A 26,024-nucleotide genomic window follows, 5' to 3' on the forward strand; every position below is an offset into this window, starting at 1 on the left:
CCATCTGCATTTGATAAAGGACTCAGTGTTCACACAGAGTTAATTTGTTAATAAAAGTGTGTTCGGTAAAAATAAATACATAGAACGAAACAGCTTGCTCTTAGCCTATCGCCATAAACAGGTCTTTGACTTTCTTTGGCAAGATGATACTCAGCGTAGTACAAAGCAGACGCATGGCAGCTCGAATTGGACAGATATATTGCATGCAAAATCCTTTATATTATAAGTAGATCCATTTGACGTTGTTCCTGAGCCTTTCAGTTAACCTGTCTCTACGAGTACAACGTGTGTCAACAGAAGAGCGCTTTCTTAGCAATTTCTTATTTATTGCTTTGAAAAAAGTATAAGAAAAATATTATATGATAGGAAATCGATTTCACCTTTTAGACATGGGTACAGCTGGAACTCTTTAGCATCTCTTATGTACCCCCCCCACTCCCCACCCCCCCATAAGGCTTCCCATGTGCTTACTAAATAAATGTGCGCCTTGATTGTCTTTGCAGTAAAATCATTGTGGAGTTCTAACAGTGGTGGTGTGGGTTTCGGATACAAAACCAGATATGTGATTCCCTGCTACATTCTTGTACGTTTTGCGCAAACACACATGGGACATTTTTCAATAAATGAAGTGTTTACCTGTTTGCACAAGATTTCACACCGGTTCACTACACACATTTTGGATGTTGTATCCCTAGGGCTGACCCAGTTTCTTCTTTTTTTGCGTGAAGTCCCCCATCAACACCAGTAGATCAGTTTAAGATTTACATCACATTGCACGCCACGGATCTCTCTGTGTGCATCACACTCACCCGCGATTTGATTTATCCTAAACAAATTAGCACTGAGTGGACTTTAGTTTAAAATACTTTCATCAACATGAAACAGAAGAGAACCATTGAAACTGGGTATGTTTTATGTGTGTTATCTTTTTTGCTAATTTTTCCCAAGTGACCTTTGTAGCAAAGTAATGCATTACCATGTGCACATATTTAAAATAAACAGATTCAGCTCAAGATATGCAGAAATGGGTCTGCTTAAGACCTGGTGTGGGAAGGAGGATTGTGTGTGAGCAGACTGAGGGCCTGATTTATGAAAAGTTAGTGCCACCTTTCCGTAATTTTTTTACACAAAAGTGGCGCAAACGTATAAAATACAATGATATTTTGTAAGTTTGTGTCTCTTTTGTGTAAAAAAGGACGCAAATGCGACACAAAAAAAGTATAAATATGGGCCATAATTTTTGTAAGTTTGTGCTGCTTTTGCGTCAAAAAATGACATAAAGGTGGCGCTAACTTTTCAGAAATCAGGCCCTGAGTGTGCATACATTCCAAGCCACTAGGGTCCTAATTTCTGAAAAGTTAGTGCCACCTTTGCGTCATTTTTTGACGCAAAAACAGCACAAATTTACAAAATACAACTATGGGGCATATTTATACCCAATTTGCACAAAACTAACTCCATATTTATATTTTGACGTTAGACCTGTCTAACCTCAAAATATTGGAGTTTGCAGCATTTTTTAGATGTGTGAACCTACCTTGCATCAATGAGATGCAAGGTAGGCATTCCCATCTAAAAAATGGTGCTAACCCCATAAATTCTAAAATGATCCACAGGTGGGAGGAGGGGCTAAATAATGGTGCAAAGCTTGCACCATTTTTTAACGCCATGGTCAGATCAGGTGCTCTCCTCAATCCCCAGGAACACCCCCACCAACACCAGAGCAACACCGGAGGATGGGGGACCCCATCCCAGGTCAATAGGGTAAGTATAAGTAGGTAATTTTTTTAAAATCAAAATGCCATCGAGGGCCCAACTTGGGGCCCACTGCATGGCACAGGGTGCAGGCAGGAGTCATGTGGAATGGATGGTTTTGCATCAGAAAATGACGCTAGGCTAGTTAGAGTTTTTTTTTTTTTTTACTCTAAACAGCCTAACATTATTTTTTGGTGCAAATCCCCCTTCTACCATACGGTCAGCCCCACCCGGCTAACGTCCTTTTTTTATGCTGGCCCTTCCTTTGCACTGGCTTGCACCATTCCATAACTATGGCGCCCGGCTGGTGCTCAGGAATGGCGCAAGACGGTCCTAAACCTTTTGGTGCAAAACTGCGTTAGTGCAGTTTTTCACCAAAATGTATAAATATGCCCCTTTATTTTGTAAGCTTGCGCCGCATTTGCGCAAAAAAATTGCACAAATGCGGCACAAAAATGTATAAATATAGACCTAGATGTATTTTAAGTCTACTTAATCTGCCGCAGGTAGGGTCATGATCTCAACGCCTCCCTATACTTGTTTAGCATGATGTTGTCTGTAGAGGTGGATCTTACACCAGGGGATCCGCGTTGTGTGAAATGCTGTAATTTGTCTGGTGTTCCGAAGGTGGAAGGTGTGCATTTATTATGTGTTTATGGCCTGCGTGTATGATTTAAATGCTCTTTTATATAGATGCGAAAACAACTAGGCCCATATTTGTACTTTTTTGCGCCGCATTTGCGTCACTTTTTGATGCAAAAGCGGCGCAACTTACAAAATATAATTGTATTTTGTAAGTTTACACCGCTTTTGCGTCAAAAAGTGACGCACATGCGGCACAAAAAAAGTATAAATATGGGCCTAGTTGTTTTCGCATCTATATAAAAGAGCATTTTAATCATATGGGCCTAGTCTAGTGTGGTAAAGGGTTTGCCTTTCAAGTGTGCTCTATTGAATACGAATGCAGTTTTAAGACTTAACCACATGGAGCCGCTGTTGTCCAGTTTAACGCGACAACCGGAGCCTGAGAGCCATTCGAGACTCTCAATTTTACTGCACAGTCATACGACAAGGCAGCGGCTCGACAGGGAGTTCACGGCTCTGCTTTCCCTGCCGAAACACCGACTGACTTTCTAGCGACTATTGGGATTCAGAACCATTTGGATTTTAACGGAGCGTGCTTTAATTTGGACATTCCTTAAGGCTGGGCGTTTCTGAGTACTGAAGAGAGTGGATCATGACTGGAACAGCTGTTCGCACCGGAGCAGCAGAAGGAAGCGGAATGCGGCAAGTGCGCGTATTTTTGTTTCTTTTTTGGCTCTGCGAGACAGTTTCTGGACAGATACAGTACTCCATCCCAGAAGAAATACAACGAGGGTCTATTGTTGGAAACATTTGGAAGGATTTGGGGTTAGATCTGAGGCACGTGACAAACAGAAATCTTCGGGTGGTGTCTGCTGCGGAGAATCCGTATTTTACAATAAACGCAGCCAGTGGGGACCTGCTCGTGAGTGACAGAATAGACAGGGAGGAAATGTGCGGAGAAGCAACCAGTTGTTCCATCAGATTCGATACTATTGCTGATAACCCAATGAATGTTTTTCACGTGGAAGTGCTAATCCAGGACACGAATGACAACCCCCCGAGTTTTATTAAGCACTCGATTGATTTAGACATCCTGGAGTCCTCGTTGCCGGGAGCGCGCTTAGCAGTAGGAAATGCCCGAGATCCTGATATTGGCTCCAACGCCCTCCAGGGTTATAAGCTGAGCAGTAACCAACATTTTAGCATAGAAGAAACCAGAAGCCGCGACGGCCTCACATTTGTAGAATTAGTTTTGGAGAAAGGTTTAGACCGCGAAAAACAAAGTCAACACAGTTTAATTCTGACCGCCTATGACGGGGGAGATCCAATCAGATCCAGCACCGTGGACATTAATATTAATGTTCTTGATGCCAATGACAATTTCCCGGTGTTCAGCCAAGAGGTCTACAGAGCCAGCATTAGTGAAGGGGCAGCAAATAACTCAGTGGTGCTTCAGGTAAAAGCCACGGACGAGGATGACGGTTCAAATTCCAAAATTACCTACTCTTTTACCAGCATCTCAGACAGTGCGCTTAATACTTTCAGTTTGGATGGCGATACTGGAGAAGTTAAAATCAAGGGGCTTCTCGACTTTGAGAAGGCCAATTCTTACAAAATGGTGGTGAATGCCAAGGATGGAGGAGGGCATGTTGCCCAAACTGTGTTACTTATAGATGTTTTTGATGTCAACGACAATGCTCCAGAAATAACATTTGCATCTGTCACCAGCCCAGTTCCAGAGGACTCCGCTCCAGGCACAGTGGTAGCGCTGATCAATATCCGAGACCGAGATTCTGGAGAAAATGGAGAGGTGGAGTGTCATATTGACGAACGGATGCCTTTTAAATTGATACCATCCTCTGGAAATATTTACAAACTTGTATCATCGAACGTATTAGACAGGGAAAAAGCTCCCGAATACAACGTAACAGTTACAGCCACAGACAAAGGAACACCACCTTTTGCCACAAGAAGGACTGTCCGATTACAGCTGTCCGATACAAATGATAACTCTCCAGCTTTTGACCAATCTTCATATCAAATCTTTGTCCCCGAGAACAATCCATCTGGTGCTTCTGTTTACCGGGTTCAAGCATCGGATCTCGATTTGGATGAAAATGCTCATATCACTTATTCCATCCTAAATAACAATAGCGACAATATCCCTCTTTCCTCCTTCATCTCTATTAACTCCCAGACTGGTGTGATCTACGCCCAGTGCGCCTTTGACTATGAGCAGCTCAGGGAGTTTCAGTTCCAGGTCAAGGCTCAGGACGCTGGGTCTCCTCCTCTCAGCAGTAATGTCACTGTGAGAGTGTTTATTTTGGACCAGAATGATAACCCTCCTGAAATTCTTTACCCAGTACCAAGTTCTGATGATTCCGTTTTTTTCGAGTTGGTCCCTCCTTCTTCAGATTCTGGTTACCAGGTAGCAAAAGTGGTTGCTGTGGATGCTGATTCGGGACACAACTCATGGCTCTCCTACCATCTGCTGCAGGCACCAGAATTCTCTCTTTTTAAAATAGGACTCCATACTGGAGAAATCAGGACATCACGAACCTTTATGAGGAAGGAGCCACACAAACAAAACCTGGTCATATTAGTTAAGGACAATGGTCAGCCACCTCTGTCAGCCACTGCTACACTCCGAGTGGTCTTTACAGAAGATCTACAGGAGGCCATTCCTGAACTAAGGAATCATTATGGTGATGCTGATGATGAATCCAATTTGAAGGTTTATTTAGTTGCAGCTTTAATTTTAATTTCGTTCTTATTCATTGTAACTCTAATGCTGGCAGTGATTATCAGATGCAGAAGACCCAAAGGACCTATGGTTTGTAACTCTTTAGTCCCTGCTCTTTATCCTGACATCGACCCAAGGCTCTCAACCAATTACCAAAATGGGACTCTGCCCTTGCCCTTCTCCTACGAGGTTGGTGTGGCCCTGGATTCTAAGCAAAATGAGTTCACTTTTCTCAGATCAAGTCAAAATATGTCGACTGACATCCTCTTCTCTCCGAATGACTCAGGCATTGGAAATGAGTCTGTGGAAGGATCCATTGGCAACGAGAGATCCCAAGAGGTGAGTTCTGATTCAGTTCCTTTAAGATTTAGTACAGTATTTCATTGAGGTTTCTGTTTCTTCAGTGACTGGTTGTCGGAGAAGTGTATATTTTTAATAATTTGTCTGAAATAGATCAACGGCGATTGAATGTTCAGGCTATAGTGCAGCAATTCATATTACATTGTTTGAATAATGAAGGCAGGAAAGTGTGTATATATGGGCTATATTTGTGAACTAGTTATTTATTTTGACACAAATTACACCCATCTGAATATTTATCGACAATACAAAAAATAATGATGTGTACATTGTGTACAGTTAGCTGGACATATTGCAGATTTAGGTGGAATGTCTAATATTAATCCAACCCTTTGGTTTGACGCTCTTTGTTCTTTTGTTATATAAAAGACCATATTTAATTGATAAATTTGCTGTTTGTAGTTTCCTTTCAAAAACAAATTTGTTACATAAGCAAGTCAATGATACACAAGAGCATTTTTTTTCATTTCTAATTAATTGTTTGCTTTTCAAGTAGTAAGGTATGGCAATTGTCAATTGATTAAACATTTTCGCTTCATTGGTAGAGGTCAGGCTGATAGCCGAGGCCTGCGTCTTTTATGACATAGAGGTGCTGGAACTATTTTCCGAGTGGATGGGCTGGTCATCAATAACACTTCATATAAGTCGTGGAGTTTGTAAACGATTCAAATGATAAATAAAGAGTGAGAGTATCAACTGAGCGAAACACATCCATCCGGACAAAGTCAAGGAGCAGTGGGTTCCTCTGGTGCATTTGTGGAACATTGTTACAATTATGTAGTTAAAGCATGTCATGGTAAGCTGTTGTCATTTATTAATAGCAAACCCTCCAATAATAAAATACGCATTTGTGTAAATGAATCATTAAAAACAACCACTACACTGAGTCAGATTGTGACCAAAAATACGTCCGGGCACAAGTGGCCCACATTTATGGATCGCAGCATTGTGTGGTTAGTATCAGGTGGCTAATTTTGGGAGAATGGTGCTGTAAATAAAGCCTTTTTTGACTTCTATAGTCAGTAACATAGGGCAGGACTGAAACTCCATCATTGCACTCCCATTTTGTAGCACTGTAACAGGTGTTTTAAATGTAATACTCCATTTGCAAATTCAGAAAGATGAATAGTTCAGCCCACCCTGCCAAGAATGTAACATGCAAGGGCAATGACCAGCAACCGTATGCATGCTGCTGTATTATTATTGCTGCATTTGAGGAAACAAATAAGTGCAAATGCAACAGAGAGTACATTACTCACTGCTGTCTTAACTTTTAAACTTCGGGCCTTAGTCTGTATCATTTCATTTTGACTTGTTTAGTGAGAAAAGGGCTTTATTTTGCATTGATTGTTTCAAGGAAGAAGTACATGTTCAAAGGTCTGATCTTTCTAACAAATTCCAAATATATTCTGTGGGACCTTCGTTGATAAAGGTAGTTGAAATGCTCGCTTGCGGTGTTCTAAAACAGAGAAAAAACATTGCAGATGACACCTACTGACAAAATATGTCTTTCAAGTGGCAAAACTGCAAATAACGGGTACAGCTGTGGTTTGCTTGTCCATTCTTTCTGGATTTCCGATCGGTCACATAGAAAGGATACCTTGTTTGGTACCATGAACAGTGGTGTCTCCACCCATTGCAGGGACAAACACAAAATTCTGTTGATAGTTCCCATCAGTAACCTCTGATGCTCAGAAGCAGCATCTCCCGAAGTGAGGCCTCTGTGTCATGCCCTAAGGCCAGGACAGGAGGAGGCGCACTACATGCTGTGCCTGCTGGGGCTGGTTCATGATCATTCTGTACAGAATACCAATTGGACGTCCACGGTAGGTGCTAGATAAGGGAGGGGCACCTCATGTTCAGAGGAGCATCACTCATTGGCTCCATCCCTGACAAAAGTACAGGTGAAAAAAACTGCCCTCAGCTGCCATTTGGCAGTGGGTCTTGGGCACCGGTCGAATGCCTGACTTCCCAATATGCCACTGCCACTACTCTGCCAGCTAAGTTTTGATTTCAGAAGAGTGATACCTTAAAGGAATCTCCAAACTTACACTGTTCTGTTTTAGAAACAAACCTAGAAAACCATGAAGTCGTTGCACCAATGGGCCGAGATAAATAGATTCCCTCATTACTATCACTGCTAGTTGCTCAGAGTGAAATCTTAAAATGAGCAAGGTGTTCTAACCCTTACTTGTAGCTAGAGTTCTTTGCCAGTTTTTGCATTGCTGCATCCTATCACAAAACACTCCCACCAGTTCTGCACATAATGAAAAATAATTACTTAAAGGAAGTGCTAAGACCTCTTGTGGCTTGTAAAGAAATGACGTTCTCTCCATTTACAGTATTCAACATTTCCCAAGTCTTTGTTCCATAAAAAGTGTAGCAACATTTATGAGTTTTCTTCATATTTTCTCAGGGATTCTGAAAGCCATTTACATTACTCTGTTGTTGAAGGTAAAATTGTGCCAAGTCCTCTGAATTCGGGCCAGTGTCAAGTGTGCAAAATAAACTCCTCTCCCAAAATGAAAAACTATCTAAAATTAGCATCAATAGTTTATTTAATGCTTGACAAATGTCACAAGTGACTGGCACTTATTCGAAAATAGTTGTTAAAACATATTCATATTCTAATTAGGAATATGTTGTGCCCACTTTGTGTACATTCAGAAACTCCCCTATTCTGAAATACTGACCCTCTGCTGAAGAATGTCCACCAGAAATGGTGTTCAAAGAGTAGCAATGGCTCTGAATAATAATGTGTATTATTGTAAAATGAAAAACATATGGGTCATGCTGTGCTCGTCAAGTACTTCTATTAGAAGTACTGTGTGTGTGTGGAGGGGGGCAGAGACTGGCTGCTCATGAAGATGGACATCCTTATTTGCCATTGACATGACCATTGTGTGCTAACAAATAATATATATCATCTTAATCCTTTATATAAGTGGTACTTTTCTTTCTGTTCAACTAGTAACCTCAAATGCTTTATGTTGTCCCCATAGTTTTCCTATGGAGCACAACTCACATCAATGATTCAGTGATGTTCCATATCGTAGGGTTGTGTGATACTAGTAAATCATCATCCTAAAATCTTGATTCTAGTTTTGAATTCTTAGAGCCGTAAAAAAAAGACAATTAAAAACAATTGCAAACAGCATTGGTTAAAAAAAAGTCATTCTTGAACAATATAGGAGAAACAACAAACCTTGCAAACAAACACTGAAATAGCCAGCTCGATAAATTGCAGGCAGGAATAGTGCAGAAATGAAAGTTTAATAATCATCTAACTGATAGCACCTGGCAAAAAACTAGCAACAGCCCTGCAGATAAACAGATCCGATAACGCCTAAAACATAGATGCTTGAGTTGCGATGTAAGATAGTTCTCACTCAGCAGACCCTAACATTTGCAGAACATAATAAAGTGCAAGGTGTCTTGAAGAGAGAAGAATCACAATTATAGGGGCTAAGGGAAGGAGAATATGACTAACATTCAGGCACATACAAGAAATAGTGTAACAGTTCAACCTTAATCTTGTCAGTAAAAACACAATGGTGACTGTAACAAATATAAAAAAAGGCTCAATTATAGACACCAATTTCAAAAGAATAAGGTATCTAACCACAGTTTGCAAAATTCAGCTTCTGTTTTTCAGGGTTACTGATGGTTCGGAAGTACCCTCGCGTCCATACACATCTGACGTGACAATTAAGTATGACTTCAAAAACAGCTCATGGCGGCCAGGACCAAAAATAGGAAGACTGAATATGATTTGAGACAAATCTAAACTGAGACAGTCCTTTATTATCCATTTGGAGAGGAATGGCTAATGTTTCAACCAGATTGACAGCCACAGTAACACGGGTAGCTGTTTTATAAGGTCAAAATGTAAACTGGACGATAATGTTAAAAGATGTTTAAGGAATTTATTCTCCTCTATTTCAAAAGATGAGATTTCTTGTCAATAAATCAATAATCTTTATTCAATCACTTAAATGGAGATCATAAAAGATACAAACGTACATGAATATACTATTACAATTAATATCATAAAGCAAAAAACATAAGAATGAAAAAATACAAAGTTGAGTAAAAACAAAAAGTCCCAGTAAAAGATCATAGAAGGTAATTGCACTTTAAAAAAAAGAGCCTACAGCTGATCATATCAAGACTATCCTAATTGTTGCAAGTACAGCAGTGCAACTCTGCACCGGCAAAAATTATGGTTACATACACGAGGCAATAAATACCATTGTGTGATGGGGAGATAAAACTTTGCAGAAAACGACATGGTGCAGCAATGTCTGGATAGCCACTTCATCACATGGATAAAAGCATATGTTAGGCGAGCCAAATTGAGTCTGTGGAAAACATAATAGCCATCTAATAGAACCTAGTCTAAACCAAGACAACAACATATGCATCCAGGATCCTGGGACCATGTCCAAAAAAGGTGCTACCCCCTTTATGGTCTGTACTGAACAATATTCCTGACAGAGGGCTTCATTAATTCTCTGCCCTCTCTTGGGCATTTCCATCTGATAAAAAATGATCCCAAATCCACCCCTTGTCCTTCTTATGGATGACTGTTGGACTCTCAAAAATAGGGCACCCAGAATCGCAAGTTACATCCTTTATTATTTGAGCCAACATATTCTGTTCCCATGAGCACAAGAGATTTCATTTAACCTCAGACCTTTATGACAAAATCAAAAAAATATGACATACATTTAAAAAATAGTTGTCTTCTATTAATTATTAGGCAAGACTATGAATTAGAAGAGTTGAAGAATACCAGACATTGAGCTTGAAGAGTTGAATAACATCCCTAAAAAGGGAAAAGATGGAAGGTTATTGATATGTCGCTCCTTGACTGTGAAAGTTCCCATCCTAGTGGATTTTAGACCAATCGTCTTTTATGTGATTTGCTAAAATTTGTTATAAGATCTAAATTATTCATGAATAAATCAAGAGTCTAACAATGGTTTGAGGCTGTTATCTGTCCTAGACATTAAAACTGCATTATTTGCTTTAAGTAAAGCTGAAATAGGACAACTGTGAATAACTGTCACATCCTTGCCTGCTGAATGCAAAATGTAATCTAATTGGTGTGTGTATAAAATGAAAAGGGCCAGAATCCAACCTTAACATACCCTTTATTTAGGTTAAATGATTTAGTATGTTCTCCCGCAGCCCATATCTTACTCTTGGAGTAAGATTTGAGTGAAAGTCATGCAAAAAAATTGCTAATTCATAATTCTACCTCTAACAACATCATAATATCTAAAGTTTGCTGCTATTTAGGTGACCGCATGCTAAGCTAAGATCCATGAATGCTGTATGGACTGCTCCCTGTTTTGCCAATGTTTATTTATGTATAATAATAAAGTGCAGGTTTAGACACTTATCAATAGTGCCTAATCCAAGTCTAAAACCATACTTCAAGACAAAAACAAGAGAATTGTCAGTGGCCCAGATACTGCGCCATCCTAAAATAACTCAGTCCACTACCTTTACTATCAAGCAAATAAGAGAAATTGGCCTTTATCAAAGTGGGTCACTTTTGCTTACCTTTTTGTTTACATGTACAGATAGTGAATGTGACAATGAGGGTGGGAGACAGTTTGTGATAGCTGCATTCAGGGTCATGGTAATAAGAGGGACCCAGAAATTATGGTCACACTTATTAAGATCAAACGTATCCTCATCAGCAGCAGGAGTCTTACCTTTCAGATCCTTATGTATATTTTTGTCCACTGTATCATAATAAAAACGAGGGTCTTGCAACTGTGTACTGGAGGAAAATGATGACCATCTTAGTGATATCAGGCTGTAAATCATAAAAAACGTCAAAGTGTCTGACCCAATCACGAGGAGGGGTAGAAAAACCGATAAGAGACTAATTGGTCACCTCACAGAATGGAAAACTTATGAGCCACTAAAAACCACTAAGGTCTCTAATGGCAAAGCGTGATCTAAATGTTCTGAAGTGTCATCCCTTAGTGACAATTCTTTCTCTTTGATAACATTCTTAAAAGAGGTTCTACATTAGAGTACTTCAGAACTCAAACAAGGCTTCTTTTTTTAAAGGTGAATTAAGCTTACAATGGGAAGAGAGCAAACAGGCAAAACATTTACGTTGATGGGACAATCTAGTTATACAAGCTGCAGTCAAATAAGTAGAGGTACAATCACAGTGACCCTATTAAAAAAAGGTACTTAGATATGGAAGTCTCTTCAGCTGCCTTGGTTATGCTGGCATTGTTTGGAAATAAAATGCACACCAAGTGTTATATATAAAACCTAGCAGACCTGTCAGTCTGGATTTGACACTTGAGCAGTATTTGACACTAAAATGTCAAAAAGGATGCTCAGATCACCTACCCTTTTGAGGAGCTCAAAGGAGCCATCCCTGCCCATGCAGGTTATCCCGTCAATCACAGTGACCTTTTGTGTAGCTCCATAGAGGCATTTAATAACTTTTTCACATCTATTCAGATGCTAGTCACTGGCTGAGAGAAGCTGTAGAGGAAATGCAAATTAGCCCCTAGGTTTTTCACGTAGGGAACAGGTATTGTTCTAAAAGCTACTTTGTTTTAATATTTATCAAACTCCAAATTCATTATTGAATTGCATTTTCTATAAAAATAGTTGTAATAGTTCCTTAGTCGTTTTTATACCTAGTCCCATTCTTAAAATACAGTATTTAGATTTGAATCTGCACTCTGGTTTCCTACTAAGGGTAGATGTGCATGCCACCACAGTGAAAATTAGCTTTTGGGTCACCATATGGACATGTTAGCATTACATTTCTTGAAGTCCTTCTTTCAAATACCATGCAGTCAGCCTTGTTGTGACTTATTGATATTTAATGGGGGTTTTGTCCTGTCAAAAGAGTGTATTTTGACAATTCAAATAGCATATTTCACACTGCTACAGTCAGAGTCCTCAAGGTAGGACTGGAGATAAGTTTGCACAGCCACTGTAGTGGATGGCACAATAGGTGCTGCAGGTTACTAGTGCTAGTTAACTTCCAGACTTCCAGGCGGTGAATACGCATTGTGTCGTACTCCAGGAACTTATACATAAATGAAATATGTCAGTTAGGATGATACCAATTCAACCATCTTAAAAGAGGGAGCATATACATAGTTTACCACTGGCTAGCATAAATAAAGGGCCTAGCAAAAACAATATGGGATGACCGTGCAGAAATGGAGAGTTTCCGACATCTGATAAGCTCCATAACAATATATTCAACCTGTTGTTGGAAGAGGCTTAACATTTGAGACACTGGGTGTGTTTATGGTACTATCACCTACATCCTTGTTCGGCAATGAGTAATGCAATTTGCATCAATCGTTACTGTCATGTGAAGAAAAAAATGTAAATTTATTGCAAGTTGGAACGCTGGGATCAATAGTATACAGTTGGTTGTTGCCAAAGCAGAGGGCTTGCCCCATGTTGGCCTGCGGGGCTGGCGTGATGTTGGTCTGTGAGAGGAATTTGATTTTATAAAAGAAGCCCAAATAGAGGGCTGTAACGCTGCTTTTTGTGTTTGGGGGGGTAAGAGTGCTTATCGTATGGGTGGGATCAGAAAGATGTCACAATGTGACCACCTAGGCCATCCAGATAAAAAAATGATTACACTACAGTCCCCTGCCAGAAATTTAACATCTGGGCCAATCCAAGAAATGCGTCTCACCACTATAACTTGACCTAACAAAGAACAAAAACTGATGGTATGTCCAGTGTACTACCTTGTTTTTTAACTGGGAATAATTATCAACTTTAATTATTTTGACAAGGAAGAAAGGTTCCCCAAAACCAATACAAAAAGAGTAGTTGCAAGCATAACATCTACAATAGGAAGGTTATTTGTGGGAGTCAAGACAACAGGATGAGAGACAGGGTTCCTAAAGGAGGAGGCTCAAGACACACATTGAGGAACAGCTGGAAAAGAAACTGGATGTCTTGATGGATGCGAGTGACCCGGAAAAAAAACAAAGTAACACAAAGAAGGGTGAATGGTAAGTACATCATTAATATCATCTTCACACTGAGAAAAATGGTTTATGGAAGTATGATAAGGGTGGGGCTTGGTGTCAGTAGGAGCCATGTAATTGAGAAAAATATTCTGTAGTTATAGATAGGACTTTATTTCAATAGGAAATAGATTTTATTGGTTTGCTTTCAATTTTATTGTTTTTTGATAAATCTTTACATAACCTTCCCAAAAAAAGTTCATAGCCCACAGCTCTTTCGTGGAACGTTTTGGGGGATCCATCAAGCAAGGGCTGAGAAAAAGATGAGTCCCACAGCACATTTCCCCCATGCAATTTTCCATAGGAAAATTAAACCACAATACAGCCAAAATGGTTCAACAAATTACACTGAACAGGGCAGAAGCTAGGTCTTGATCCCGATAGCTTGCTTTTTGTGATATTGTTTAAATCCATTTAGTTATTTTTGAGTAATTAAGGTTACAAATGTATGTATACATAGTGGTGCGATAACTTCACAGGCCAGGCCTGTGCCTGCACCCATGCTGTGCATGGCCAAAGGCCATGCACTGTGCAAGGTTGGCCACCACAATCAGTTGGGTGCAGGGACTGTGCCCATCCTCATGCCTCGCACGGCCAAATGGCTTATGACTTAGTGTTGATATAGTAGGGAAGGGTAATAAAATATTGTTTTACATTTAGAAAACCTAGAAATTCACTTAAATAATATTAAAGGGATTTTATAATTAGTTATGGTAACAAGTGATGTTATACTTAGGGGAAAATGGCAGTTAAAACATAATGTTTTAAACTAAAAAAAACACAGAAATTCACAGGTCTAACTTATGTCTTCACTGTGCACTGCTTATGACATCATATATTACGTCACTCATGAAATGTTCTATGACATCATTGATAGCATCACTAATGACATCATTAATGACAACACTGCATGGCAAGTGCTCAAGAAAGAATGTATTGTTCCATTTTGAGGGTCACAGTATGGCCCAATACAAGGATGGGACACCCCACCCCTTTTTTCCCCCACTGTAAAATCATAAGTGTCTAACTGACTTTCTACCCCAATGGGGGAGGAGCTTATGGACAAAGCTGACATTGGGGCAAAGCTTTTATCTGAATCCCAAGGGCAGAAAGACTTGAAGGTCCTTTCAAGGGTGGGAGTATGACCCAATGCCAGGGCAGGCTGCACCAGTTTTATTGGTGCCATTTTGAACTCTGTGGTAGACATTGCGCTGTCTACCCCCTAGGGTGCAGATTAGTGTCAAACTACCAGATTTCAGTCTTGTGGGGCAGAACAACAGTATTGTCTCTTCAGGGATGGGATGCATAGCCCCATACAAGGTGGGCCACTCCACCTCTTTTTTTTGGCCAGTATAAAATCCCTCATGTGTAGTATGCTTTGTACCTCCCTTTCGGGGAAGAGGGGTATACTAGGCATTTCAGTTATTGCAGTGAATTTCTAAGGATTTAAAAAATTTAAACTAAGATATTACAATGCTTAACATTGTTGTGTAGCCATTTTAGCTATTGTTTTATATATATTATTTTAGTAAACTAGGCCTGCCGCTGTGCACTTTACCCTAGATATGTTTTATTCAGCTTCATTATATTATTTTAACAATAGCCACATTTGCTGTCTTGTTCTATTTTCTTTATTTAGCTGTTCTTCGCCTAGGTCAGCACTACGTTCTTAAACAAGTCATTTCTTTCACTCTGTGCTTTTTTCTCAAGGCTGCAGTAAGACAGGCTGCCGGCAAAAGTGGTACGCTTTATTTCCAATGTTCACATAAACATACACACACTTACGTGGGGATCCTTTCTTGGAAACTTCAGCTGTTTTATTATAAAAACACTACTTTGACCCATGTACGTTAGAGGGAGATTCCAGCCAGATGACAACAACTGTATGCTGATTACTTTGCTACAGCTGCCTATGTAGACCACAGGCCTCTTACTCAGGTATGACGGATGAAGTCTTCCCAGGGGGAACCTGGAAGGCTGAATTGGAGCTTAACATGCTGTGCTCTAACATAGCTTAGGTAGGAACTGTCCTGATAAACTTTGATGACAATATGGTAGTGTTATTGTTGTGTTTTACTCTCCTTGTCACAATTTTTATCTTATTGTGCTTCATGGTCCTAGTTATTGCAATACATGCTTTATTATCAAAGATGTAGTTACTTCAATAAAACCTTATTGAACTATACTCTGCCTCTGATTGTACTTGCATATGTGAGACTAATGTAACTGAGAGAAACGGATGAGATCTGAGTGACCACGATTCCCCCGAGGAGTCATTTATGTCATGCGCCCTGGTTGCCCCAGTCATCCCTGCTCTTGAGTGGCGATGTGGTACTGCTAGTTAGCCAGAACAAACCCGGATTGGGCCAACAGGCTTCCCATGGTGCGGGCAGAATCAGCCTCCTCAGTATAGGTGATTCTGTCGCCCAAATCTAGTAGTCTCTTTAGGATAATGAGAACCCATGCAACAACATAATGTCATGCTAACCCTTGTATTTTTAATGGAGTTCTAGCTTTTAAAAAGAAAAACAAAAAATTAAGATTTAATTCCGATACCTAACAATCCCAACAATCTGCAGTGCATGGCGTTTAACTATGCACTGCGGGGGTTGGGCAGAAGGCCGAAGCCTGCAGCCAGGTCCAGCCCCAACCCCCACATGGGCACAGAATTCCCCACCATTCATGGCCTGGGGCTGGGCACCCAATGCCCTGTGGGTCAACAGGGCCATGCATGGCATGAGGATGGACCCAGGGCCCGGCCTGTGGTGAGGCCCTGTGCCCATCCCTCCACAGGCGACCAACGGGACATACCTGGATTACTGGCCAGCCCCCCATGATCATGCAACACCAGCAGATGCCCATCCAACTTTTTGGTGTTTTTTTTTTTTATCCCATGGTAATCCCCTGGTAACTTCACTATACTCATGAATTTTAATGGGGATGAAGGGGGTGCACGCTGAGTTTTGCAAGGCTTTTTTTTTTTTTGCACTTTGGCTCACGATGGATTGGGGATCCCTCTAGACCACTCCACAATGACCAGGTGTTTAGAGTGCCCCTACCCTGCCATCTTATGTGTTGTTTTCTTTTAATATTTAGGTTATGGGGATCGAGTCATCACGTTTGAAAATCGTGGTTGCAACATTTCTCTTTATGTTGTGGTCAGCTTATCACATCACTTGGTTTTGCATACCTGCTCCTAGTCATGTGGGACTGGCCAGTCAAAATGCTTCATTTGTGTTTTTGTCCCGTAGTACTCCCATGCTCCCTCTATAGTGTGACATCACTAGATACTTATACATTTTGAAGCTTAAGTACTCTGAAATGGCTGACCAAATTTGCACCAGATTATAAAAAAGCCTGCTTTCTGGGTAAAGATCTTCCAAAGGAGCTGAAGTGGATGAGGTTGGGGTGGGGTGGGGTGGGGTGGGGTGGGAAGACTCGTCAACTGGCAATATAAATAACTACACAGTGGCAACTGTCACTGTGTAAAATAAATAAAAAAGTATATTAGATAGATAGATAGATAGATAGATAGATAGATAGATAGATAGATAGATAGATAGATAGATAGATAGATAGATAGAGGGTACATACATGCTTATATGTTCCTTTCTGAAATTTCTGAACTACACAATTCAGCACAAGAATCCCTGCTTGTTAACTGTGCACTCAGTATTCTCGGTTACTTTTATCTGCTCCCAGTATTGGGACCATTACAGTATTACTCAGCAGGGTTGCTATACTAAGGTAGGACATAACATTGACATCTCAGTATGGCTACTGTATCTCAACTTGAACAGTGCCAACACTTCTTAGTAAAACTGTTGTTCCTGTAAAGCATGAACAATGTCCAACATGATTGCCATACTCTGAACTTGAGTGAGTTAGCAATTCTCAGCAAAGTAACACAGATAATGCTGAACTAGTTCCACTACGTGGTAGAACTCTTCTACTTTAATTGGGACTGTATGGGCATGTCTTAGCACGAATACTGTATTTTAAATGGAACAGTATGTGCACCTTTCAGCATGTGTTTTGTGGATCTCTAGCTCCTCTTCACAGCTCGCCTCCATTCCATCAGTTGGACTGTTTTAACTTTTCTGAACAAAGATATCATGTCTAAGTGGCCAGCATGGAAGGAACACTTTATTAACTGCATGGCAACTACAGATGATTCACTTGCACTTTTTAGGGCCTGAAAGCTTGAGCAGGTACAATTATGTAAAACTGGAAACTATGAAGGAAGATCTACTACAAGAGCTAGATGATTATTTTGCACCATGCGTTTTTACTGCTACAGATTGATGCAATTTTTCCAAATGTCGTAGTTTCCTCATGAAAGAATAGAGGATTAAATAACTTCTTTTAAAAAAACTTTCCCTTACCTGCAGGTTTGTTCCATTACATGATGAACCTATCATGTCATCATGCATGTAAATAATGAATCAGTGCAAGAAAGACTTTGGATTTATGGAGGTTCAGATTTGAATGATGTGATTGCAGTTGTCCATAAGGAAGAGGTATCTAGCAAATGTGTAACTATTCATAAAGATATTGTAGGAAAAGAGGAATGTAAGAAAAGTAAATGTAGGGATTATTCTATACATGAATGCAAGAATGAAATTGATAAGGTATCTAGAAGTCAAAAAAGAAAGAAGGTAATAATTGTTCCTATGCTGAAAGAAAATGTTGTTGTGGGAGAAAAAATAGTGTATAGCAAAAACTGTCCTTCTGTAAATCAAAAATTTGCCTTGTGTGTGATTAAGGGCAATTTTGCAAACTCAATCTCATCTAAATCCAAATAGTAAATGAACAAGATACTTCCTCGGATTTAGACACTGGTAATTCTGATTGGGATGAAGATAGGAAAGAACAATATAAGGATTGCATACTCCATGCAGGTAAGGTCACTATACAGACCAAATTGTATAGCAAGAAAGGGCAAATTACGTGAAACAATGCTGGACATATATTGATAGTTTTACTTTATTTCTTTTAAATTTGTATGCTTGGTAATTTTGTATGGGCAAAAATGTCACCTCATGAGTACCAATTTATCAACCAAATACGGAAATAAGCAACTGAAAGATGACCATCTAACCATTGCGAAGGGCTGTCCACTGCGCATCGATATTTCACGAGGTTTTATTATTTCCTTCTCAATGAGCAAGTATGTGACATTAGTAAAACTTCTTGTAACAGACATGAGTAATATGTTTGGGTGGCATTAAAATCCCTATTGTAAAAAGTCTCAGGTTCTTCTTACACAATGTTTTCTAGAAAAGCCAGGGGGAAAAGATTTGTAAAAAAAATAATAATAATTGTTAATTTTTTCTGATATCAACCCAGAGAGATTTTATGTAGTTTCAATACCCATGGTAGTGTATTGCATAGTTGTGTTTATGTTTAAAGACACAACAGCCATGGGTAAACGGTATGTTGTAGAAGAAAAGCCATCTGACTGAGGATGAATAGATTAAAGAGCTTTACACGTTATTTTAAATACCAGTAGTCCAGAGCAATATTTGGTACTTAACGAGGGAAATCAAGTACAAGAGAGTATGGTGAAATCATTTCCAGAGAAATAATAAAACTAAAATTAAAAGAAAATCTACACCCAAGGATTATAAAATGAGGAACATACCTTTGCTTGTGAGGAAGGAAGCAAACCAAAAAATAGAAAAACGTACAACATGTGGCATTATTGAGGCAATAGATGCTGCTTAATGCTTAGCACCCTTGGTCATAGCAAGACGTTCTAACAGAAGATATGCTTATTTGTTGACCTTAGAGATGTAAATGAAAATATTATTGTGGAAAGATTTCCTTTAGGAGTAATGAAATGCCTACTATGGCAAAAAGGGTATGTGATGGTTTTCATCTAGCACTCTTTCAGCTGCATACCATCAATTTTGTTTACAACCAGATAGTAAGAAACTTCCAGCATTCATTACACCTCTAAAGCGTTTTCAATAGGTATTTGTTGTTCAGCATAGCCCAGCAGCTGCAGTCTTTCAAAAGGTGATGCCGATCTTGTTTACACCTTGTTTAGTTCCATGGCTGGAGTAATGTCCTTTTAGGATATTTTGGTTTTGGGAAGCACAGAGGTAATCATGATAAAATGTTCGAAAATGTTTTATGTATTATAAAGCACCAGAGATTAATAGCAGAGTATATCAAAGGTAAATGTAAGTTTGCTTTTCAAAAATATAATTACCTGTTACATATGAGATTAATGGATTATATGTATGACATACAATATTTTTTTGGTGTAATAAACAAGGTTACTGATTGTTTATGTTGATTACCTTTACCTTTAGAGAAACTTCTCAAGGAAGAATGTGAAGAGTATAGTGTGGCATGGTTGGATGATGATGCATGCCAGGAAATAACAAAAGAAGAATGGAGGCAAGCCGACAATTATGATAAGAATTTAAAGTGTGCATCTGAACACCTGATGAAGGTGTGGCCTCTTAGTTGTGGTTTGGAACAAGGAATTAATAGTTTGTTTTTGCTTAATATGTCATGAAATGTCTAAGGGATAGAGCAAACTCCTAAGGGGATCCAGAGTGGTTCCCCTTCTCCAGTTAAGGAAAAGGATTCTTGAATACATGCCACTAGGGACATTTAGGGCTCAATAAAGAGAAAAAAAGAGTGAATGAAGTATACTGATGTCTGATATTGGATGGAGAAATTGAATGTTTGCCATATTCTTGTGTGAGTGTAAAGGTGCTGATAAGTGACACATTTCAAAATCGACCGTTCCACCAGTGAGCTATCCTGGTATTGCTTGGAAAACTGTAGAGTTTGATGTTATGGGTTAGTCTGTGGAGAATTGTGGTGAAAATGTGTGTGTTATTGTAGCTATGAATTACTTTTCTAAATGACTGGAGATTGAGTTTGTGAATACTGCAGTCACAAAAAAAAATTCTTATATTCCTACATAAGGTATTCCATAGAGAGGTTTTACTAAGGATGGTAATTACTGACAGTGGTACGCAATTCACTGCTATTGAATGTAAGTCTTTTTTTTTAGAAAGAAATGGGGTATTTTGTTAATTCAATCCAGTTTATCTACCTGGTGGCAATGGTGAAGTGGAGAAATTCAACTGTGATAACAAGTGTTTTATATTGAGCCAGGAAGACTAACCTAGATAGCAAGCGTGAAGTGGAGAAAATGTTCTGAACACACAATATCACTCAAACTTTCACTGGCTACAGTTTTTTATCTATTATGAGAGGAAAAACTCCATTCACTTTATCTATTCTGAGAAAGAATCAGAAAAACATGTATTTATTCCATTAGGGAGGGAATTAGTGCAGTGGGATAATCTTAGCCTCCATATCACGCAAACGTTTTTGTCCACCAGGCTGTAAAAATTCTACACTTTGTCAGGACACAGAGGCTAACATTATGCAAGATTAAAGTGCTTTTAAAACATTACCTATTGCATTCACAACAGGTCCTAAGTAGCAACATTTGAACATGTTTTCATTTGACCAATCTGCAGCTCTTAAGATATCTTTCAGGCCACCACCCAGGACTAATGCTTTTTAACTATCCAGGACGAATGCTTTTTAACCCCTAGGAATGTGAGCTCAGAACTTACTAACATCCACACCTGCTTCTCTCATGACCTATTTCACCCATCTTGCCAAAGTTGGGGGTGGCAAACTAAACTATCTCGACCAATGCTAGAATAGGTCTCAGCGATAATCTTAGGCAGCTCACGTTCCTGATCCTGTTGTGGAACGTCATGGAGCCACATGCGTACTGCCAGTGCGACCGTTTCCTCTTTAAGGTTACTTAAAATGATTGAGGATACTGTGGCAAAATTGCCCATCAATCGCATCCCCAAATCCAGGGCTGGGGCAGCCTCATATTCATCTTGGATTTGTTTCAACACCTCCGGTAAATTGGCAAGTGTTGGTGTACCGTGTGCAGGAAATACCGTGCCCCAGGTATTACAGTTATCCACTGTAGGGACCATCCCAAAGGGCAAGCACATTGTTAATATTCTATGTTGATCCTGGGGTCCCGTATGGGGAAATACTGCCTCCAGCGCTTTTATTTTTTGTGCTAACCAAAACTTGAGTTTCCTCTCGTGTGGCGGGTACTTTACCCATGATTGAATGTACAGTCGCAGGGTTTATACCTGGCGTTACTGCATGTGGATGTGCTGGAGCAGCACATGCTGGGTTTGTATTTAATGTTTGCATTATGAATTGTACTAATCGTCTATATATCGCTGTTAATTCTGTATAAAAGAGACGAAACTCAGCTACTGCTAAATTCGCAACTGCAGGATGTGGTGTATAGGTGGCCAATAAAGGCCAGGTAGGATCATCGTTACTTAGAGGACCTAACCTTACTGGTAAAATTGTGTGGGGTAGGGCGCCATCAAGCCAATTATTATGTTCTTGATAAGATAATGGTATTTCTAAATATGCATATACTCTGTATTGTCCAGGTGCATTTGCAAGTGTATAATGATGAAATGTATTTGTGTTCCCAACAACTGCTGGAAATGTGACCCAGGAATAAAAGAGTTCTGTTATATAAGCTGCATGGGCATCCACCACAAATGTGACTGGACCCCCCTGGGCCGTTAGGCCATTTGCTAATAAATGTGCAATCAGAGGTTGTCTCATATTAACTGCTATCTGTATCTGCTGTGGATTCGCCATCATAGACAGACTATATGTTCAGAGAAGGCACACCAAATAGGGTTTTTCCTTTTAAAGTTCAAGCTTGAACAACCTCCAGCCTCAGATAGGATAGCCTACGTAGCTGGGGTGGAAATCCTCAGTATCACCGACGTCTCCGTATACGGTATTGAGGCGTCAATTTATATAACGAGACAGAGATACACCAGAGGACCCGAAAATTAGAGCCTGACCAAACGTTGGTGGCGCCATGTCGCATAGGCTCTCATTATTCTAATGAGACTACTGGATTTTGAGTGGCATAATCGCCCGCGCTGTGGGAGACTAAGTCTAACCCACTGCGGGTGATACCTGTCGCTCCAATCCGGGTTTTGCTCCGGCTAACTAGCAGTGCCTCATCTCGAACCAAGGATAGAGATGATTGGGCCGCCTAGTACATGACATACTTGGCTTCTCAGGGAAGTCGTGGTCACTCAGGTCTTATCCGTTTCTCTCATTTACAATTCAGTCTCATGTATAAATGACAAACAGAAGCAATATATGTTTCAATAATGAGTTTATTAAAACGACTGCATCTTAGATAGCAAAGCATGAGCTGCAATAACCAGGATGACACAACATGACAGTATTAAAATTGTGACGAGAAGAGTGAAGCATAAAAACAATGCTATCATATTGTCAGTATAATCAATGGACTAGCACCTACCTAGGCTATGATAGAACACAGCATGTTAAGCTCTAATTCTGCCTTCAGGTTCCCCTGGGAAGACATCAACCCCCATACCTGAGGAAAGGCCTGCATCTGCAGCAAAGCATTCAGCAATCAGGATACAGTTGTGGTTCCCTGGCTGGAATCTCCCTCTAACATGTAAGGGAGAAGGAAGTGTTTTTATAACAACACAGCTGTTGTTCTGAGAAAATGTCCCTACGTAAGGATGTGTGTTTTCGACGAAAGTTGGAAACTAAACTTCTACCACGTTCACCGGCAATGTACCGTGCTGTAGCCTTGGAAGAAGCACAGAGTGATCAAGAATGTTTTGTTTGAGAACAGAGTGCTGGCCTTGGCAAAAACAGTTAGATAAATGGAAAATAAAACAAGACCGTACAAATGGTTATTGTAACAATAATAAGACGAAGCCAAATAAAATAAATCTAGGTTAAAGTGCACAGTGGCCTACTGTGTTAAAATAATGTGCATGGAGCTATAACTAAAATGGCTACACAACAAAACCACTATATGAGGCCACCTGTAGGAAACCAGTAATTGTGCAACATTGTTTCTCAGTCACTTCATTCTCCTCTCATACACTTTCAAGCATTTGACCTCACAAAGTCTCTAATTCAACTCAAAATCAGAGTAGAAAACAGACATAGATAAAGTTTTTGTTCTCCTGTTAATGTGAAAACAAACACCTTCTGGCTGATAGGCCCTTCTTTTAATGTCCAGGGCAATCACATCTAAAGTCCTCCTAAACTACACCAAACAAAGCAAAACTGTCAGTTTATAAGATATATGTTTCAGTGACAGGGAAGTTATCACCCCAACTCAGTAAGACATACAAGACCTGTCTAATATCCCACAATGAAGAATCGCTTGCTTTAAGAGGTTCAAGACTCGCATAGTATGCAGTCTTTTTAGTGAGTATATAATGACCGGCAGACACGCTATCAACTAAGCAATGACCAGCTGCTATAGCTGACCTATAAACATTCTCTGTCCTATATGATAATCCAGTTCTGAATAATTTGGTTAAGTCATTAAACGTGTGAACTATATCCATTGAAACAGGATCATAATTCTTTCAAATACACCAATAAACCCATTTCTTCCAAGCCAATCTATATGCTTTCCTGGTTCTCGATGCCCAGTATCCTGATATGATTCTGAAAGACTCTGCTGAAAGACCTGGCATTTCCCACTGTCTTCTGAAATCTTACAAGCCATTAAGTCTAGAAGTCTCTGTTCTATCCAAAAGTGATACTCCCCCTCTGGTCCAAGGATTACGTCTCTGAAAGTCGGTATCAGGAAGGGAAAATATGTTGCCATTTCCATCTTGATTGGGAACCAAGCTTGTGACCTCCAAACTGGGGTTACCACCACAGTGATTTCCCTGCATTTGCATATATGCAGAAGTATTCTCTGTATCATAGTGTGGGGAAAGCATTAGGAGCTGAACCCCTACAGTCCTGCAGAAAAGCATCTATTCCCCAAGCCTCCGGGTCTGGTCTCCAACTGAAAAATATCATCAGTTGTGCGTTCTGTCTGTATGCAAAGAGATCTTCAACAAAAGGGCCCCATCTCTCCTAAACACTCAGAAATGCTTCTCTGCTCAACCTCCAGTTTCTAGAATCTTTGAAATTCCTCAAAAAGGAGTCTTCCACCCCATTGTTTAAACAAGGAATATGTGTCACCACAACAGAAATTCCCTTTCCCAAACAGTATTCCCAAATGTCTTTTGCCAAATCTGCTAGACTCTTTGAATGTGGTCCACCCATCTTGTTGAGGTACCTCACCACTGACAGATTGTCTATACGGAGCATCAAACAACATTTCATCTTTCCTTGGGTAAAACAACATATTGCGATTGGATCTGCCAACAATTCTAAACAGCAGATGTGTAACTTCTTCTCTTGAACTGTCTGTGTCCACCCGTGGATGAAGTCCCACATCTTGCTCCACATCCTTCTAAACTAATCTGATTCTGGAACTATTTCCGACTTCTCCCAGAAAATGGCCTTGCCATTCCTCCACACTCTTGAGCCACCACTCTACCTCCTCTATGGATTCCTGATCTAATGATATCATCTGGGAGTATGACCATTTGGTTTAGAAGTATTTCATTTTCAGGCTCTGGTTCGTAAGTATTTTGTTCTCAATCTCTGAAGGGCCCAATAGTAAGGTGGTCCAGGGAATATCACCTGAATGACCAAGGAAAACAGGCCCACAATCCTTGCCAAAACCCATAAAGGTTTCACCTTTGTTCCTAACACCTGCTCAACTCTTTTTGTAAATTCTATAGTTTTTCCCTTGGTAACCTCAACTCTGCCTGGACTGTGTCCACAACAAAACCTATAAACGTATTCATTTATTTTTGTTATCACAAAGCCCAGATATTTTAGTAACTCGTTAGTCACTCTATTGTCATCTCTGTATGTCGTAAGACATCTTCTTTGTGATGACCCATTATTCAGAATGTCATCTAGGTAAATTATTAGCCTTGCTCCCCTTGTCTGTGGCCATGCTGCCACTGGGCGAGGCAAACGAAGAATACATGGACACAATACACAAAACTGCCCTTCAACCAATGCCCACAACCATAGTAAAAATGCATTGATTCAACTAGTCAAGTGACTGAACTTAATTAATTTGCAATTTATTTGCACTCTTATTTTGATACCTTTTTTTTACACTGCGACTCCAAGTGCTGTTGCCTTGAGGTCGGGCCCAGAAATGGGAGTATGAGAGAGGTGACAAGGTTAGAAGGAAATATTAGCAATCTCTCTCCAACTACAACCCTTTGCTCCCTGTCGTGTGCGTGCTGTGCTTAACACTGCCTGTGTGTTAGCTTAGTTTATTGCTACGGAATGCAGAGTCCGGCTTAATGTAGCAGTACCTGTATCACCCATCCTCCCTCATCCTCTGCATGTCACTCCCTGACATGCGGTAGTGGTGTTAAATAAGCATGAAGAGTTTCTCTGAGAAAGAGACTAAAACAGCAGCATGCAAATGACAGAAACAAAGTAAGGGCCAGTCACTGCATGGCTTTAAGTAAAGCCAGACCACGCCATACAGTGATTGCCAACTGATCTTCTGACCACAACCAAAAACAGCCAACTCGTAGTCAACTGTCTGAACCTAATTATTTTAT

The 26,024-nt window shown here is 40.0% G+C and overlaps 2 protein-coding genes across 5 annotated transcripts in view; both read left to right on the forward strand.

Annotated features, from left to right (window-relative positions):
• LOC138245662 (protocadherin gamma-C3-like) overlaps positions 1 to 26,024 on the forward strand; it is an 830,748-nt gene that overhangs the window by 190,804 nt on the left and 613,920 nt on the right. The gene's annotated exons all lie outside the window — the stretch shown is intronic.
• LOC138245790 (protocadherin gamma-B5-like) lies at positions 2,880 to 5,470 on the forward strand. The gene has a single exon (XM_069199707.1). The coding sequence runs from the start codon at positions 2,993 to 2,995 to the stop codon at positions 5,468 to 5,470; it is 2,478 nt and encodes an 825-aa protein (XP_069055808.1). The 5' UTR covers positions 2,880 to 2,992.

This window comes from Pleurodeles waltl, chromosome 7 (genome assembly GCF_031143425.1).
Source record: "Pleurodeles waltl isolate 20211129_DDA chromosome 7, aPleWal1.hap1.20221129, whole genome shotgun sequence".
NCBI classification, from domain to species: Eukaryota; Metazoa; Chordata; class Amphibia; order Caudata; family Salamandridae; genus Pleurodeles; species Pleurodeles waltl.